This window comes from Cucumis sativus, chromosome 3 (genome assembly GCF_000004075.3).
Source record: "Cucumis sativus cultivar 9930 chromosome 3, Cucumber_9930_V3, whole genome shotgun sequence".
NCBI classification, from domain to species: Eukaryota; Viridiplantae; Streptophyta; class Magnoliopsida; order Cucurbitales; family Cucurbitaceae; genus Cucumis; species Cucumis sativus.
The window spans coordinates 34,835,189-34,854,620 of record NC_026657.2 but is presented as its reverse complement, the minus strand read 5'-3'; the positions used below and the strand labels follow the sequence as shown (position 1 = coordinate 34,854,620).

The window sequence follows — 19,432 nt, the reverse complement described above, 5'->3', positions numbered from 1 at the left end:
AGGGTAGGGCCATAAACCAAACCTCCGATTGAAATAATTTTGTTTGAAGGATGTAAGGAATGGAGAGCTTCAATGAGTAGAACACTAAAATTAGAGCCTTTTTCTTTGTTTTCCTATTTCTAGTAAACATCATCACAAAGTTGTAAGAAAGTGGGTTGTGTGCATCCAAAAAAAGGAGATGCTCAAAATGAAATGAATGAATAAAAAGATTAAACGAAAGGAGAAGAAATGGTTCACTCTGAGGTTTCCGACTTGGAACTTAAACGTTTACCTTTGCCTTATTTTCAACTTGAATTTTCTCCATCTTGTTGCCTTCTGTTGCTAATAAAATCTACGAATTCATCGATGATGCAGCTATTCTAAAGCAAACCTTTGGATTATTATACATCCAATAATTATGGGGGGGCTGATGGAATTTCATTGCTTTCCTCTGTAGATGATACTGGTTGAGTTTTAGGCGAACCGGTTGGCGTAGAGCTGCTTGTGCTTGTTGATGGGTTGTATCTTTTAAGCAGCCTGTCTTTGTTTTTACTCCACCAATCTTCTGCTTGCTGCTCATCAAACCTTCTCTTGCTGCAAACAAAAACGAAAAGAAATTAAATTGAAGTAACTATAGATTTACGTTGGTAGGGTGTTGTAGGTGCGCACCCGAGCCGAGAGAGGGAGAGAGAGAGAGATTAGAGTTAGATATACCTGAATCTAACGCGTTTGAAAATCTTGGTACCATTTGAAAGCACAACCAAAGTTGCATAAACACCAGGTTCAAACTGCTCAATAACTTGCTTTTCGCCTTCAGTCGAAGATAATGGAGATCTCGAGCCATTTTCTGAAGTTTTCTTACTTTCCAGGAGACTATTTACATTCTCCTGCGTTAAGTCCTTCCTTCCTGAACCATCGTCTTCTATCCTCTTTGAAGAATCGTCAAGTGAGGGAGTAGATCCATTGTTGAGTGCAGTTAGATTGTTAGTTTTTTCATGACTCGTAGGTAAGGATGAAGTTTTTGATGTCTCAACCATATTTAAGAAAGCTTCAGCTTGGGCATACATGGATTTAAAATTTTCACCATCCCATATCTCAGGTGGCAGTTTGTCTTTCATTTCCTTCAACTATAAGAAAATGGAACAAATTTACATTAATCATCATGCCTGACTAATATTTGAATCATTGGTTAGCAATACATCTCATGTGGTTTTGTCATGAAAAAACTTAAGAAGATAACTTGTTTTCATTCACTTGCGGGACAAACATGTTTTGACTTTTTTCAACTGAAGGATGCAAAATTAGTAATTTGATATGTTAAGAGCTAAGAAGGTTGCTTGTCTTATCTAATACAATAACAAATTTTCACAAACCTGCAAATAAACTTAGTGAGGTTACCAATGAGATCAAAACCACTCTCTTCAATTATTTAAACAAGCTATTGAACAAAAAATGAAGTAACTCAAATGCTAATATATTTGGATTACCTGCTCTGTTATTGTTGTAACTAATTTCTTTGCTATTTTGCACTTGGAGGATTCTTCTTCAACTAATGAAGCTGCTTCAGTTGCATTCTTTTGCAAATTTTGAATTTCTGCACCTTGAATATCACATTTTTGCTTCAAATTCTTAACCTGATAAACAAGGAAGGACGGGATTTATATGAATGAAACCAAGTTTCTTTCGGTTTAGGCTTCTTTAGAAAAAGCATAAGAATATTACAGTGACCAAACAAAAATATGGATTTATAAGGAAACAAGTTAATACTTCTCTTTGAAGCTTTGATTTGTCTTGAACCAACGTCTCATTTGATTTCTTAAGAGAGTCAATAACACTTTTTGAGAACACCGGAGTAGTTGAGCGTGGAGGGCTTGGTCTCCTTGCATACGGTGATGCAGGTCTGGAATTGCCCATTGGTGGTGGTGACGGCGGTGCCACAAGTGCAGGTCTCAAAGCATTTTGAATGGCACTCAACGAACTTGGAAATGCAATGTCTTTCAGTTGTTGAAGGGAAGGGACCTGAGAAGCTCTAACCATAGAAGGAGAAGTTGGTCTACTCCCTGGTCTAACCGATTTAATCTCATGATATTTAACAGGTTCTGTAGTGGGGGACAATAGAATGCGAGAGGGCCTCACATCCCCTCTATCAAATCTTTCCTTGTAATCTGTTGAACGACGATTGGCTGTCAATTTTCTATTCACACAAAAGTTGTTGCCAGCCTCAGCAGATTTAAGTTTGGCATAACAAGAATCGCATACACGATGTGGTTTGCCTGGGGTAGGTGCAAGTGCTGCTTTCAAAGCTTTCTTGGAGCTGCACGAATGACAATGTACCAGCCCACAGTTATAACAATTGTGCCTCTTCCTTGTGAAACCAAATGCCTGACGGCAACCAGTGCAAACGGACTGATCTGCTCCACTAACCCACTTGTGTATACATATACTTGCAGTAAAATTTGACCCACAAGATATACTTTTAACATGCCTATCCTTCAAAGCTTCTATGAGTGTTGGGGCTTTCCTGTCCTCCACATCTCCATGCCCTAATCTTCCATTGGAACCCCTCCCCCAAGAAAATACTTCATTTCTTGATGTTAAAACAACTGTGTGATATGCACCACAAGAAATTTCTTCAACAAATTCACCGACTAATCTATCCTGCACTAAGCAAGGAATAACTCCATCTGAACTTGGGTTGCCTAGCTGACCATATGCAGTACCACCCATGGTAAAAACGTGACCGGAGGTGGTAAGAGCCACTGTCATGTTGTGTCCACAAGCCAACTGGTGGAAATTGTAGTCTATGAGTGAAGAAACACAAGTAGGAAGAAGATAAGTTTCCTTGTTTCCATGACCCAAGCGATATTTATCACCATCACCCCACGTGAACAACTTCCTAGATGACATATTTGAACCAGTCTGACTCATAACCTCAACAATAGCAGCAGTGTGCCAGACTCCACAAGCAACCTTGATGGTCCTAAGTCCACTCAATAGTTGCACCTCTCTTGGATATACCACGCTTTCCCTATCACCATGGCCTAAGACACCATATGTTCCATCACCAAATGTATATAGTTTTCCATTGGAAGTTGCTAATGCTGAATGCCACGTGCCACATGCAACAGATAAAACTTGAAGCCCTTCCAGCGAACCGACAACTCTTTTGGGTATCCAGTGACTAATGTCAGTACCATGACCAAGAATTCCAGAATTAAAAATACCGTCACCCCAAGTGTATAAATCATTCGAAGAGGTTATGGCACATGTATGATACTCACCACAAGCTACAAAGTCTACATGACTAACTGCTAGAAACTCAACAAGATGGGGGCGACTAAAGTCTCTATCAATTCCATGACCGAGACGTCCACCACATTCTTCACCCCAAGTGAAAACCTCACCTTGCCTTGTTACAAGAGCAATGTGTCGGACACCACAAGCAATCTGTTGAACATCAAGAACAACATTCGTCTCCAATGGCTTTGGAGTGAGCACATCATTTTTAACTGGAATTTGACTTGAAGTTCCATCTGGTAAAACTAAATCAGTCCAAATCTCTCCCCATACGTAAACATCACCTAGTGATTCTATATCATCTGGTCCAGATCCTCCACTTGAACAACTAGGAGTGCTTGATACACTGCTGCGAAAACCATCTCCACCACTTGTTCTTAGTTGCATATTTGCACGTTCCGAACCAACATCTGAACTTACCAGATGCAAATGAGATTCACGAGAATTTAAATCAATAGAATCCCTTCCACGAGCTAAGCTGTTACTAAATTCTAAAGTTGCACCAAAAGGTCGACTACTTTGAAAGAATTCGTTAGCATCCTGAACCTGGAAATTAAGGATCCATAGTAAATTATAATTTTTTTTTTTATAGGATAGCTTAGAAAATTAGCCACATGATAACCAGCTAAAAAGTGTTACTGCCCAACCCATGTCGTCTATGATTATCATAAGGAATCAAGATCGCTAAAAAATACATGCCCAAATTTGGAAGATTTATCATATTCAGCAACTTGGTTAAAACATATACTTACTCCATAACTGGAAGAAAAAAAAATAGAAAATGAAAGATCAACCAATATACAATTTGAAATGTTTGGGGCTGCTATAGTTTCAAGTTTTTAACATGGTTTTATTCTGGGAACAGTGAACTACAATATAGGAATTGAATAAAAAATTATGACTGTTTTCAAATAAAATACCAAGGAATGGAAGAAATTGTAGATATGTTTTTGTTGGTGATGTATAATAAAATATGCCTTTATCCACTTTTGGGTCAATCAGTGATGTAGTTTTGAATACACACTTCTATTCTATGGCTCATTAGTTCTTATTCATTGTTTATAAGCTAGAAATGGTATGGCAAAGAGATGCCTTTCAAATCTCCAACATGTGGATAGTGTTGGAGAATATTAAACTCATCCTCGAGTGTATTAGAGGACCATCCAGGGTATGGTGCATTGAGTTCCAGCTATATAGCAAGTATCACATAATTTTCTGTAGAAAGACTATCTGTAAAACCATTGTGCTATTGCATTATCCTGAATAATTGCACAGCTACTTCATGCCGTCTTACATGTGAGTTCAACATCGATGCAATAACAATACCAAAAGAAGATAATAATAAATCTAACTGCCAATGTGTTAAAAAAAAAAATTTTAAAATAAATACAAGACAGTGCTCATAATAGAAGTGAATGCTGTAGAATGCAATGAAAAAACTCACATCTGAAAAATCACTCCTAGAACGTCCATGATGTTGTCTTGGAGAAATTAAATTCTTAAGGCCAAGAAACCAGACTTCAGCTTCACCTTTGTCCTTGCAGATCTATAAAAAGATTACAGATAACAGAAATCACTGAAATTACTCTGCAATCAGAGATGCTGTAGATAAGAAGTTGAAATTTGAATATTTGAAGTTGATTTTCACTAACCAAGTCAAGTGACCGTTCCCCGTTTCTATACAACAATGAAAATGATAAGTAATCTTTTTCAGGCCTCAAATACCTTCTGAATACGGCCTGTAAATGGAAAAGAGAAAAGAGGAGGAAAAACGTAGGAGATATATCACTATTATTTTCAAGTTCAAAACGCCAATCATAGTAATATGGACAAAAGCTAAACATTTTTTTATTTTTTTTAATATTTGTGAGTGTTCGAACCAGCTTATGCGCACCTCAACTAATCTGACAACTCGTCTGACCCTACAACATTAGGGTGTCAAGAAAACTAATAGAAAATTAATTCGTAGGTAGGTGGCCACCATGGATTGAACCCATAGCTTCTTAATTAGATATTGAGACTATGTCTCCCTTTTTACCATTAGACCCACCTAGAATGGTTAGAGAAGAAAGAACCCAAGTGACTTTTGCTGGAAGTTGATAAAGTTAATTAATCCAAAGTCTTATTCAATAATAACAAAACTAAATGCAATTCCAAAATTTCATAGGCCTGGAACTGAATAGGTTTCTAACATAAATGAAATACCAAATAAAGCATAACTTAAATACAATATATATTCCAAGAGAAGAATATAGCCATGCCTCAAGAAGATCTTACATTATATGTGTTCCTTATAGTTAATCACAGGTGTATACATATTCTACTACTTAGCCATTTTGGTGCAGTTTTTAACTCACAGTTCTTTGTCCTGGGATAATTCGTGAGATGCTTGATAGTTTCAAGGTTCTTTCTTCTCCATGTGAATACCAGATCAGCGTCGTTTCGTCCTGAAAATTAGTTGCAGTAAAATTACAGTTCGAAGACATACATAGTCTATGACATCTAATGCTTGTGGAAGTGAACAGCAGATGTATAAGTTTAATTAGTTTTGTTTATGCCCCCTCAACTCTTCGTATGTGGCAAACATACGTCGAGCCTGCTAAGACCCAAAATCTGGAATACATATCTTCAACTATTGATGAAGCTACCAAAGGAAAGTCTTTGGAGAAATGAAGACAAATTTGTGGAATGTACGTGGAAAGTTATTCACCATTTTACCGTATGGCGTAATTTCTGAGAACATTAAAATTTTGTTCCAGTAAAAGAAATACAAAAAAGTTGATAAACTATTTGTTCATCATTTATTACAGAACCGAGTGAATTACAAAATTTAAAAAGAAATTGCATTATACATGTAATTAACACCAGAAAACAACAAACCTGTTACTAAAGGAATTAAGTAATAAACATGTTGTGTATGAAGAAAGGAAATAATAATTACTCACGGTAGAGATTCTGAATGGACAGAGCTTAGGCTTTCCTTTTCGGCTATACTTAATTAGTTGAGTTCCTTTTTTCAAAGCGATAAGTGCCTTGAAAATCACAAAAACACATGGAAATAGGTGTGTTAGAAGAAAGGAAGAGACAAAAGAGAGAGGGAAAGTTTTGATGAGAAAAAAAGAAAGAAAGAAAAACTGACTTGTTCAAAGTCACGCTCGTGATTCCCATAACTAGCAGGATCTGCCATTCCATCTGAGAAAATCGTGGGGAAACCGCATGAAGAAGAAGCACAACAATGTCGACAAGCGACAATTGCATCAGGTAGTGCGGTAGCGACCTGCGTACCCCAATCTTCTTCATAGATGCATGTGCTGCTTCCTTCTCTTGTGACCTCTCATCAAAATGCGATTTGAAGCTCTATTTCCCACAACCACAACCACGATCACACTAATAATTTCAATGGAAACATCAACATCAACATTCATAGATCATCGTCGTCATCATCATTCAGAAAAATAAAATAAATAAAAATCGAATTACAGAAAAACTGAAATGGATCAAAATCCATCAATGGCGGCAATGCAAAAGAAGAAGAAGAAGAAGAAGAAATCCAAAGCGAGAGGAAGAACGTAAAAAATTAATACCTGCAATCATGAACCAGAAAAAGGAATTGAGGAAAGAAATGGGAGAAGAAAGGAAGAAGAAGAAGAAGAAGAAAGTGGAATAATCCAATAGAATGCATGAGGATTAATGAATCGTTTTCACTATTTTTTCGCTTTGGAAGCCATTAGATCAACAACATAACTAAGAATCGTTGGATTATAACTATTGTATCCTTCTATCCATTGATTCACATTCTTATTCATTACAACACATTCTTATTTTCTTCCTTCCATGCAAATATATAATTCATCAAATATGTCAAAATATTTTATTCAATCCAAATTATTAAATAAAATGAGACTTTCTAAAATAAAATTTCTTTCATTTAATGAAAACTAGAATTAGGTAAAATGAACTTTTAAAAAAAATTATATATTTAGAATTAGAAGTAGATATAATAATGTTATATATATATATAACAAATTTCATCTTCATAACCCTTTTAGATGGGAAATTATTAGTGTTCACAATTAAAATAATCCATATAATTATTATAAAAAAATAGGTTTTTTAGAAAAATTATAATTAATATGTCCAAATCTTTATGATTAAAATAAAACAATCTTTGTACATTGATATAAACATGAAGTAGAAAAGCCAAACTTTTGTTTAATTGAACTATTAGATAAAATGAGATTTTTTTAAAAAAAAAATTAGAATTAGATTATTTTTAAGCAAAACTTCTATTTAATCGAAACTATTAGATAAAGAAAATTGATGTTATTTAACATGAATTATAAATGAGACAAAATGAGATTTTGTTTGAATTAGAATTAGATCATATGAGTTTTTTTTTTTTCTTTTTGAAATTTTGTTATAAATAGAACAATTAGATAAACTAATTTTTTTTCTTTGAAATTTTTGTTGAATATGAAATTAAATAAAATAATCAAAATCGTGTATTTTGATTATACATAGATATAGATATGTCTATAAAGCACATATTTCTCTTAATAATAATTTAACTCGATAAAATATTGCTATATTTATAAATATTTCCAAAATTGGTGAGATGTAAAACAAATTTTTAATATAAAACTTGTGTGAAAGTTTATTACATTTTAGTCTATAAATTTTAACTAAAATTTTAAACGTCTATTTTGCACACTAAATTTTAAAATAATACCGATGGAAGATAGTAATCTTTGCTATAAAACTTCTTCAATTAACATCAAATTATGGCGGTTTAAAAGATGTTAACATTGACATACTAATACACATTCTTAAGATTATGTTATTAAGCGATAAAAAAAGAGACTAATATAGATATTTTAAAAATATACGAACCAAAATAGACCCTACCAAAAAAAGGTTGGAAATAATAATGAAACTAAAACCACTATGTATAATATACACAAAATAAAGAAAGAAATTGGAATCCAAACTTGTAATTCTTTGAACGTTAGGCTAAAATTAATATTAAAACTAGGCCAAAACAAGTACTCAAAACTTGCTATCAAATCTCCACATTCACTATCCAAAATACATAATTCTCAAGGCTTGCACCCCTAGACCGTTGGATCCCCATCATAATGCATACCTTCAACTGATGGAAGAATCAATTAAAATTGGAGCATAAATTATTCTCAATGTGGAGACACACCAAATCTGATTTAGATTATGCTCGGTCACCACCAAATCTGGCTTGAAGGTTTTCGTGAATTCGAGTAACTAATACAAGCCTAGGATCGTCTTCTGGAATCTCGCGTTTCTGCATTTTGAAATTCAAATGTCACCGTTATCAAATGATATGAGAACTTGACATAAGGTTTGATTTAACCTAGCAAACACCGTTTAAAATCAAATGTGATATATATTTTTTTTTTTAATCCGTGAGTGTCTCGACCCACTTGACCCTTTAGTAGAAAATTAATTCCTAGGTAGGTCACCATTGATTAAACCCATGACCTCTTACCTTATTGAGACGGTTTCCCTTTTTACCACTGGGCATGGTTAAAATCAAATGTTGTAATTACACTTTAGTTGCACAAAGACACGGGAATAAAATGTCACCAAAAGAAACCCAAAAACATCAGAGAAATGAATGCAGTGAGTTGTTGGATTGACAAATTCTCAATTCAACCAGACCTCAACTACTAGTAGAAGGAAGTTGCATGTATTAATTATCAAATATCAACACCAAGAATAAGAAATTTCATAACAAAAGAATTAAAGATCAGGGAAAGAGAAGTACCTTCAATCCCTTGTAATATGCATCCACAGCAGGGAATAAAGGAGTTATCTCTCGAGCTCGCAAGAGATCCCATATATAATTGGCAGTTGTATAACCACCAGTCTGCATCGTAATATGAAAAAATTAAACACATTTTTTGAATCATATGGACCTCGAAGTAACAAGTGTAAGAATTTTGAGTAGCCAATTGCTAACCACAAGGGTCTCTTGTGAACTAAAATGTAATAAACCGTCGGCCTACCTTTTCACCCGCAGCTGCAAGGAGGAGCTCACTCCCTGATCTGGGGTTCAAGAAAAAGCCCCTGGAATTCATGTTTTCCTGCAATAAGCAATAATCAACATCGCATTACTAAGATTAACTCAATTTCAATTGTAACTTCAGTAGAAATTGGAAGTTACCAGTGTTTCTTGAGCCAATTGCATTCCCTTTGGTGTATAACCAATCATGGCTCCTTCCACAAGCGTCTACAGCCAAATAAAAACCGTTGCTAAATATCCGCAGTAGTTACCTTGAATGCTTACTAATAAAAACTCTCGTATTGTTCATTTGAAGTGTCTATACTACAGCAATCTCATTTGCAAGTGAGATAAAATATATTGGAAAAAGTTAACTCTCACTCTAGATTTTCAGGAATTTCCAAAGAAAATAGAAAACGTGTAGATGGACAGTAGAACATATATATATATATATATAAAGATATCTCCTTTTTGGTTAAGAACAGTTAATATGGAGTAATATTTTAGTGCTGTAAAAGCAGAAGCCAGAAACATAGTTGGGCCAAACTCACTGTATAGAGTTCAGGTGCTATAGAACCCCCAGAATTTAAGTGCTCCTCAAAAGCTTTATGACCACGATCAATATCTCCAGAATGTAGATAGCACCTGTGAGAAGTTAACTGTCAAATCACAGAACAACTAATAAAATTGAAGATCCTAGAATAGTATTGATGACTTGACTCATCCATCCTATGTCCAAAATAATCAATTTTATGATTAAGCCTCAAACTCCACACATCTATTTAGATGAAAATCTGTATTAGACTATTAGCAGTTCTTCCAATAAACATGGAGTGGGTTACATTGTAATTTCAATAGAACAAAAAAAAATCACTGAGTGGTTAGGAATTCTAATAACCAAGAATCCTATAAATGAGATGTCAAAAATAATGAAACAACACGACTGCAACCTATACATAGTGCTGATGTACAATCCTCGCAACTTTCATTCAAGCTACATGACAAGGATATGAAAATACAAGAAAGCACCCATACAAAAGCTACTAAACAGCGCATGTTAGAGACAAAAACTGAATGATCACACGAACCTCTACAATAATATAATCAATCCAACACAAGCCTCCATCACTGGTGTAATCGAGAGCCATACAAAAAAAACACTCAACTTGCAACCATATTACATTAAGCTTGATCAATGGCAGGCAAATGCACAAACAAGGCCAAATCAGTAGTTCCATTAGATCTACGCAAACTTTATAGTTATTATCTTATAACAATCTGATCTTTAAAATTTATCACCCTGGTCATTCTCATCAAAACAAGAAGCGAACTAATGAACAGCTAAAGAAAACCAGCTCAATCAAACAAAATTGTTGGCTTTCAATTACTGGGGTAATTGTGAGTGATTCCCATGCAATCAATGCAATAGTCCAATCAAATTGATCTATCCAGTGACATTTAATTAGAAACTGCATGGAGCCATAGACAACAGAATTTAATTTTTGGACTGAGCTCTTTACCTCATAACTTGCATTATCATGTAGACGTCGGGAGTTTTTCCATCCTTCTTTAACATATCCATTATGGTCTCCATAACCTACTTAGATTATAAGAAACAAAAAACTGATAAGAAACAAAAAAGTATTTTATATGAAAATACATGACGAGGAAGTTAACATGTAATATATGAAAACATTTGATAAAAATTAAGTTATAAAGGAGAATAGAGGGTATCTACTACGTAAGAAATAATAGCAGGAGACCTAACAATAGCAGAATGGCTCGACTATCATATATGTAGAACATAACTGAAATAAAGAAACCCTAATCCGATTAAGTTTATCCAATAATATTGTGAAATTATGAGTCAGATACCTTCACATTCTTGAGATTTGCACAAGCATTTAAAGCAACATGATAAATAGTCAATTGTTTGTTCAAAAATCCTCCACGTCTATGAACATATTCAGCAGTCGGAATATTGTACAATTCCTCTTCTGAAACACCCATCATAAAATTTTCAGCTGTTACACTTGATGCGTCGACCGATAACCATTCCTTTGACCGTTCAACAAATTCAACCACCTAATCATAGAAAAGTAGCATTGTATTGATATATCACAAACCCCATATTAACAAGGACATAAAGAACAGCTGAGATGATTTTTACTTTAGTATCAAAATCATCTGCCACAGGTTTCTTGTTCATATGTGCAGCTATAAGTCCAGCATAGCAGAACTTGTTTAAGCCAAGGCCAGCAGAAGTCATATCTCTGACAATCGTATACCTAGTATATTGATAAAAAATGCCAGACAACTATTAAACCAACCAAGTAGAAAATAAGTGAATTTACTGCTGATAATTTCACTCTCATCCATTTATACATGACATAGATCAATAAACATGACTATAATCCTTGCAGGCTGAATGATAAGAGGTTAGGTTGTGAAAGAAGAAGCATACACGCGATCTAATCTACCAGCAGCTGCACAAGCATTAAGTAGACAGATGTACGTCTGTGAATTGGGCTTCACTTCATATCTCCTCATCTCATCTAAGATCTTCAATTTAAATATAAAATAGTTGACAATTAAAAAACGGGTCCAGATTTTCCTTCGAACTTCCAAAACAACCTTAAAGAACATTTCAAAAACACATAGAAACCTACCCGGACAGCCTCTTCAGAGTTGTTACATTTACCACATAATGAGATCAGCATGTTATACAGACTAACCTGCAAAACATATATGCAAGTACAGAAAAAAGGTAATGATCAATGGAAAGAGCCAAGCATAGAAAGAGGCCAAAAAGACTCAATTGATATTCAAGAAGTTACCTACATCAGGAATCAAACCCATGGCCTTCATTTCATCCCTGAAGAAAAAAGCATGCTGGAAACGAGCGCCTTTCATGGTTCCAGATATCAGTAAATGGAAAACGTCCATTGTAGGCTGCACTCCATCCAACATCATATCGTCATACACATCCGTCAATGAGAAGTACCTAAACCAGAAATGTATTGAACAACAAACCATTTTAAATACCCACGAATAAAAAGAACAACAAATCAATCAATCAAAGAAAGAAAGAAAGAACGAAAGAAAGAAGACCTTCTCTGGGCAGTGAGGGAGGCAATTACAGTTTTGTACTCGGCAACATTATCAGCGTAATTCCGTTTTCTGTATTCTTCCGTAGAAACAGCAAAGGATCGACGCTGTCCAAGAAAACGGACAAGGGAGCGGCTTTGACCTGAACATAAATGGAAAAACGAGGAAGGTGTAAGCTAAAAATAATGAATGGGGATAAAGAACTGAAGAACTTCTTCATGGTGAGGGAGCAAAACCGGCGAGAGATTGAAGGAGCTTCATTGACACTGAAATCGATCGACGAAGCGAAGTGAAACGGAGCTCACTCTGTTTCTCCAACGAGCTTCTCACCAAAACCCTCCCGCGTTTGTGCGCGGGTTCGACGATGTTGGGCTTTTTTTTTGTGCAAGATGGGTCGAGCTTACGGGCCTTGTCTCAACAAATCGGTCCAATGGAATTTTTAACCGTTGCGAGGGATGATGTAAAGGGATGGTAAGACCATCCGTTGTCGAATTCAAATTCTCAATTTTGATCCAAATCCTAACTCGGATACGTAAATGTTTTCAAAGTCTATGAATATTGGATAACATTTTCCAATAAAAATCCAAAATAACTGAGCTTTAGAATCTTTTAAAACGTGATCAAGTCGTTCGAAACGTGAAATATGCAAAAGATTATAGTAACCACAAGTAAATACTATTTTAAAATCTTCATTTAGACAGAATATTATAGCTCAAACTAAAATAATATACACTACACACAAACTAGTATATAACTCAACTATAATAACTCTAAAAAGGAATGATTTCAACGTAAAACGTGTTTTATTCTTCTAAGAAGAAATATATAGGAAAGGAAATACATCAAACATGACATGCTCTTAGCTCCACAACAACCTCAACACATCAATCGGTCAAGCACCTTGAACAATCATGTCATCACGTAAGAAAATAATAAATATTAAAAACACTCGTAAGTATTACTGCCTCACACACGATAGTGTTAGTTATTTTATGTTTACACTTTAAATCATAGTTAGTTAGTGAGGGATTAGTTGGATTGGACTATCAGTTTATGGTGCAAGAATTTTTTAAGAACTCAGTGATTTTTAACAGTAAAAGTATTGTGATTTCTCCCCTAAAATTGTTAGATATATCAGAGCACCCTTGATGATTTCTCCAACACAAATGTGGCAAAAGAGTATTGCCAAAATGCACAATTATTATTCTTGAAGATATACACATCACTTTTTTTCTTCTTAGTTTCCATTTATATAAATAAAAGAAAGTAAAGAATTACAACAAAACAAAAAACAAAAGAAGCAGAAAGTATACTTATAACATTACACTGCATTATATGTTTTCTTATGTACAAAAAGACATGTGGATAGATAAATTGAAGAAAGAATAGAATCAAATTCCAGTGGCCAAAGTTCATTTACAACACCTCTTCACCTTTGTACATAAATAGCAAAGAAAGGTTTGGCTACTGGACTAAAAAGAAGACTCAAAACCATCAAACTTTGAAGGAAAAAAAAAATCCTTCAGTAATAAAAGGTATGAATAGAATTGGTAGCCTACATTTTCACATCTACAGGGCAAATATACTGTTTGACGTCGTAAGTGATATGCCTGTACCAAATCACCAACTTTCACGATTGTTTCGACTAGTATGGCTCGGTTGCAAGTTGAGACTTGATCAGTAGAGCTTTAACCGTGTGTGGATTGAACTCCGACAGAACGGGCATATTTGAAGATCCTGTCCACATTCGGCACAAGTCTGTGGTTGACGAGCGCATTTGTGAGTGTAAAGAATCTAAATTTTAGTAATAGTTTTGAACTTGAAGGGCAGAAGAATACCTGATGTCCACAGCCAAATGCCAAGTCCTTTGGGTTACTGAGGCAAATGCCGCACAACTGTGAGAAGAAAAACAAGCTTTTGTTATTGATAAAAACTCTCAAAAAGGAACAATGAAAATGGACATGATAATGTCAACATACAAGCGTCTTATGAATTTTGACATTTCTTTTGATAAAAATACCTTTTAAGTGCAACGTTTCTATTTGGAGTGAACTCCGACCTATTAGGTTGAGGTTATAATGCATTTCACCAGTTGATCTTATACATAAATGAACTACTTTCAGAATTTCTAATGACTTCAAATAATCTAACTGATCTTTTAGGAACTTTTCGCTGCTCTAAGAAACATCCAAAACTGACTTTACACAAAAAGAACTAGTCACAACAGTCATAGTCACATTGGGGCAGTGCTCAAACAAATACACATCATGAAAAACAAAGTGTTACCTTGTCATCGTATGATGAAAGATCAACCGAACGAACAGTTTCGATCGGATTATTATTCCCAATAGAACGAACAGTTTCGATCGGATTATTATTCCCAGGATACGGAGGCACACTTGGCTCATAATTGTAGAATTGAGGAGGTTTTGGTGTGCTGAAAGATGCTGGAACAGGTGGAGGAAGTGGAATCTTTTGGGGAGCACTGCCTTTCCGAGTCCTGCGATAAGAATGAATAAAGTGATTGTGGCAATAAAGATGATGATTCCCTTTTTAAAATATCTCCTACTAAAATAACTAAGGGAATAAACGCTTCTTACCCCAGTAGATTAAGTTCCAAGGTGGCTTTATATTGAGAAGGAATCTCCATAAGAGCGGCAAGTGCAAATTCTGTTTCCTTCCGGGGCTGGGGAACGTTCTTTGACATGATTGCGGTAAAATTCACAAACTAAAGAGATGCGGACCAAAAAAAGAAAAAGATAACGTATCTTAAATTTCCAGTCATAGGATAAGCAAGCATATCTTTGTTTATAAAAAAAGGCAACAAAGCACCTCTGCTTACCTGAAAATTATCGAAGGCACGAGCAGGGATGTTGTCATCGAATTCTCTCATTGTGTCCCATGGTCCATCCCCAACACCAACTAAAATAATTGAAAGAGGGAAATTGCTGAAATGAAAACAAATAAAATTATTACAAACTGTTCAGAGTGTTATAACTAAAAAGTATACCGCATAAATCCTATGCTCACCTTGCTGCCACAATGGCATCAACTGTTTTCTTTTCTTGTGGACTTAGCCTCCCATGCTCAGTGTCCACACTTCTAGTCACCTGAGATATTTATTTTACATTTCAGTACAAGATACAGGAACAGAACAGATATCTTGCTATATCACATGTGAATTCTCAATCAAAATGAGTTTCTTTTTACTTTTTTTCTTTATCCTTTTTTTGTGGGTTACAACTCCATTTGTGTCCTATACTTGGATTTTAGTCCCTTCAATTTCAAATGTCCAAATTTAATCATCTTTCTCTATCAATGAGATCATAAATCTAAAAAGCTTTCTTTACGGCTAATTGTTGAGTTTTTTTCCTTCTGTTTTTTTCAAAGAAAAACATTAAATTGTAAATTTAGTCCTTGGAGGTTGGAGAAAGTGAGAATTTAGTCCATATGATTTATAATTAGAATTTAATCTCTACGGTTTGATAAAATCCTACTAAATAGTCTCTATGGTAAAGATTATTGATTCGATAGACACCATTTACATAGTTGAAGTCCCTTTTTTTAGTGGGATGTTCTTTCCTGTGCATTCGCGGTTTTTTGTGTGCCCTTGTATATTATCATTTTTTTACCATCATTTTTTACTATCAAAGAAAAATGGTAAACTATTTTGAACTGTATTAGTACCTGTCCATCGGCAATTATCAACAGAACGTGATACTGACCACCACTCTTATCCACAATTGATGTTGCCATCTCAATAACAGGTGCAAATGAAGTTGGTCCTGTTATATAATAATAAACGACCTCATAAGAACCATTACATGTACGAAATAATTTTATGAAATACAAGAATGAGTATGTTTGTTCTAGAACCTGCAAGACGTAGATGGGGAACAATTTCTCTATAACGATTCAAAACGTCCTCAAATCCGTCACAAAATCTCCCTTCTGGATAGAAACCAAAGACATCTTGATCATGTGTAGATGCTGCAAATTACATGAGAAATTTGTAGTATGAGAAGTCTTGGAAGTTCGAAAGAGAAAAGTAAATCCAACGAGGAAAATTCAAGAATTTACCATCTCCAAATCCAAAGCACGGAATCAAATTATCATCGTCAAAAGCAGACAACGTTTTTCCAACAATGGATATGGCTTGTTCATATGGATTGGGGCCATTTCTGATGTCATGAAGACTTCGTTTGTTAAAGGATCTTGCACCGGTCCACTCATTGCTCTTTGTGAAATCAATCCCAATAATGAGATTGGACGACTCAAGCCCAGCACGAGCAAGAGCTTCTGTTACCTATCGACAACAAGTTTCACCTCATTATTTGAAGTTTGCAGAACATAGTTATGAAAAAGCATGTGTCCATCTTCTTATAACACAAAAAATAACACTACTTTCACCCTAACAGCTACATCAAGCGAAGAACATGTCAGGTAGGAAAAAAACGAACTCTTAAACAATGGCTATCAACTAATTAACATTATATTCTTGCAGTTAAACGTAAATTTAATATTTAAAGAAAACTCCCCCATTCGAAACATTCCATTTTATCATACCTCCTCCAAGGATTTGTAGTTGTCAGCAATTCTTGAGTATCTTCTATCAAATTTTTTACGATTATCAGCAGCAGCAGCACCACCATGGTAGTTTTCAGGAGGGTGATACTGTGGCGAGGAAAATGATTGCTGTGGCACATAACTCTGACTTGCTTGACCATATGGGGATGGAGCATATGCTTCCTGAGCATAAGGGGGGGATTGGCCATATGCACCATTCCATGACGATGAAACCGAAGGTTCCTCCCTTGAATTCGCAGCCCCCATGAATTTCAAACTCTATCAAATTCTTCCGAAACTTAAGAACCTCTTCTTGTCTGATGAACAAATAAAGGCAATAAAATCAGCCTAAATAAACCAAAATCCTCAGCTAAAAGGCAGATACCCGTATATCCAAAAGGATGAAATAGCAGTTCAGCAAGCCAAAGGGTATAAATTATTCTCTCTTGCAAATGAAGTTTTAGAAAAGATCTCAAGCTTTATATTTAAAAGAAAAAATAGCAAGCTGTGTATTCAATTACGACACGCTTCTTTACCGACTAAGAGAAGAAACAACCAAACGAAGGTATGAAAACAAGGAACATTCAAACAAGATAGAGCCGCCGTCTGTCAAAAATGGCTGAAGAATGGAAATGAATTTGCAACGTTCTCAAAATATAAATGCATTCTCACGAGGAAAAAACATTTACGAAAGAGAAAAGAGATCCAAGATCCTAATAAACAACACGATTTCACTTGACTTTTAAATATTTTCAACTTCAACATTCAAAACATTCAACCCATTTGACAACTTCCAATCATGATCACAAACAAAAAAAAGCTGAGTAATTTCCGAACTCACAAGTTGCAAACCAAAAACCCGATCACTTCAAATCTGTGGCAGACTCCTAAAACTAACAAACGCCATTTAAAAACCCCATAACCCAGAAGAAAAATAAAAATGAACAAGATTCTCCTTCAACCCCCAGTTCCTAGAAACCGCTTAAAAAGCTGCAAAGCATCTCGAAAAGGCACGAAAACGAAATCCGTACCATCGTTTCCATTTCTCCAAATTGCTTCTTCTTTTGGGCAATTGACAAAATTACAATCCACTTCAAAAGAGAAATGCACAAGGAAGACAATAAAATCAAATCGGAAAAAGAAAATTGGGAAGTGGAACAGATTTTTGACTTGTTTGTTCGAACGGGAATCTTGAAATTTGTTAATCTGGTAAAACGATTCCTTGATTTAGCATTAAAGTGGGGTTCCACAGCAAAGAAATGCTGAATTATTGCCTGAAATTAGTGGGATTTGAAGACTTTTGAGAACGGAAAAGAAATTTATTTTCAATGGAATCCAATGAGTTTCGCCATTTGTTTGAATGGACAACGGGATCTTCCTGATTGTTCTTTCAAATAAAGAAAAAGAAAAAGAAAAAAGAATCTCTATAATTAATCACTTTCATGTTAATTATAAATGTAACGGCACGTCACTTATTAAATTAGATAAATAAATACAATGTCATATCATCTCATATCATATCATATCATATGGTATCAAAACTATACTTTCTTTATATATTATAAAGTAATTGTGTAACCCACAATAAAATAAGTTCTTTTATATGTAATATAATATATGATTTGTTGGTTGTTATAGTTTACTTTTTTGTGAAGCTATTTTTCTTTTTATCCACATCAGATTTTAGTATTTTATTTTTCTCACTTACCTCAATTTATTTCTCCATTTTAATGCTAATAAATAATCACTCAATTCTAATATTTTAAAAGTAAAATTAAATTTTCATCATAAAAATTTAAAAATTCTCTCTCAAATGAGAATGTTTAGAAAGTTAAAAAAATAGATTTGGAAATTTTAAAAAATGAAGTGAAATAAAATAGTCTAAATAAATTATAATCCGATAAATAGAGTTTTAACAAAATGTGAATACAAACTTATACTGAACATTAATATAAATATTTTACCTTAATCTACTTTTATATTTATGGTGTGTGACGTCAACATACTCTTAATATATAATTTACTAATATCAACTTAGTTTTCTCCCTACTTAATAGAATAAATTTATGAATGTAAATAAAGAGAATATTATTTTCTCTAATTCATATTATTAGAAAGTGTTTTGCAAATCCACTTTTTGGAAATCCATAATGATATGTATTGAATTATTCCAACAAAATATGATCCAGTTGGGAAGAAAGCAATGGCAACACAGAAGGCGTGGAAGGGACGTGTCATGTGAAGTGATGCATGCTTAGCCAACTAAGCAAAGGGTTACGTGGATTATATTGCTTCTCATCCATACTTAACAAACAAGCAAAATCTCATCCTCAAGTTTTGTTTTCTAGTTAATTATTTTCAAGATTAATGTCATCATATAATTACGAAATCAAGTTTGACCCATTATTCTTCATCTTTTTTGTTCATAGAAAAGAGAATACAAATCCA

General features: G+C 34.5%; 3 protein-coding genes across 5 annotated transcripts; all 3 read right to left on the bottom strand.

The window, feature by feature from the left end:
• Window positions 1-4: 4 nt before the first annotated feature.
• Window positions 5-6,999, bottom strand: LOC101220986 (PH, RCC1 and FYVE domains-containing protein 1). The gene is made up of 10 exons (XM_004141071.3): window positions 6,861-6,999; window positions 6,416-6,663; window positions 6,222-6,308; window positions 5,634-5,723; window positions 4,929-5,015; window positions 4,721-4,822; window positions 1,747-3,822; window positions 1,467-1,613; window positions 694-1,106; window positions 5-573 (listed from the first exon to the last, which is right to left on the bottom strand). Exons 2-10 carry the CDS (start codon window positions 6,461-6,463, stop codon window positions 396-398), a joined length of 3,228 nt encoding a protein of 1,075 aa, XP_004141119.1. The 5' UTR covers window positions 6,464-6,663; window positions 6,861-6,999; the 3' UTR covers window positions 5-395.
• Window positions 7,000-8,189: 1,190 nt separating this feature from the next.
• On the bottom strand, window positions 8,190-12,811 carry LOC101221217 (pentatricopeptide repeat-containing protein At4g35850, mitochondrial). Its single transcript, XM_004141072.3, has 13 exons — window positions 12,655-12,811; window positions 12,422-12,560; window positions 12,152-12,314; window positions 11,980-12,045; window positions 11,775-11,872; window positions 11,481-11,598; window positions 11,186-11,395; window positions 10,831-10,907; window positions 9,862-9,955; window positions 9,473-9,538; window positions 9,315-9,392; window positions 9,074-9,175; window positions 8,190-8,590 (listed from the first exon to the last, which is right to left on the bottom strand). The coding sequence occupies exons 1-13, from the start codon at window positions 12,677-12,679 to the stop codon at window positions 8,498-8,500; spliced, it is 1,329 nt and encodes a 442-aa protein (XP_004141120.1). The 5' UTR covers window positions 12,680-12,811; the 3' UTR covers window positions 8,190-8,497.
• An 897-nt stretch (window positions 12,812-13,708) lies between these two features.
• Window positions 13,709-18,355, bottom strand: LOC101220752 (E3 ubiquitin-protein ligase RGLG1). Of its 3 annotated transcripts, none has more exons than XM_011654006.2 (11): window positions 18,016-18,355; window positions 16,985-17,301; window positions 16,499-16,724; window positions 16,295-16,408; window positions 16,106-16,203; window positions 15,449-15,528; window positions 15,261-15,366; window positions 15,019-15,146; window positions 14,705-14,918; window positions 14,257-14,313; window positions 13,709-14,176 (listed from the first exon to the last, which is right to left on the bottom strand). In XM_011654006.2, the coding sequence occupies exons 2-11, from the start codon at window positions 17,249-17,251 to the stop codon at window positions 14,096-14,098; spliced, it is 1,371 nt and encodes a 456-aa protein (XP_011652308.1). In that variant the 5' UTR covers window positions 17,252-17,301; window positions 18,016-18,355; the 3' UTR covers window positions 13,709-14,095. The 3 variants fall into 3 exon arrangements, with proteins under 3 accessions (XP_011652308.1, XP_031739265.1, XP_011652307.1); XM_031883405.1 differs by lacking the exon at window positions 18,016-18,355 and adding an exon at window positions 17,826-17,974; XM_011654005.2 differs by lacking the exon at window positions 18,016-18,355 and having other exon boundaries at window positions 16,985-17,759.
• Between the last annotated feature and the right edge of the window lie 1,077 nt (window positions 18,356-19,432).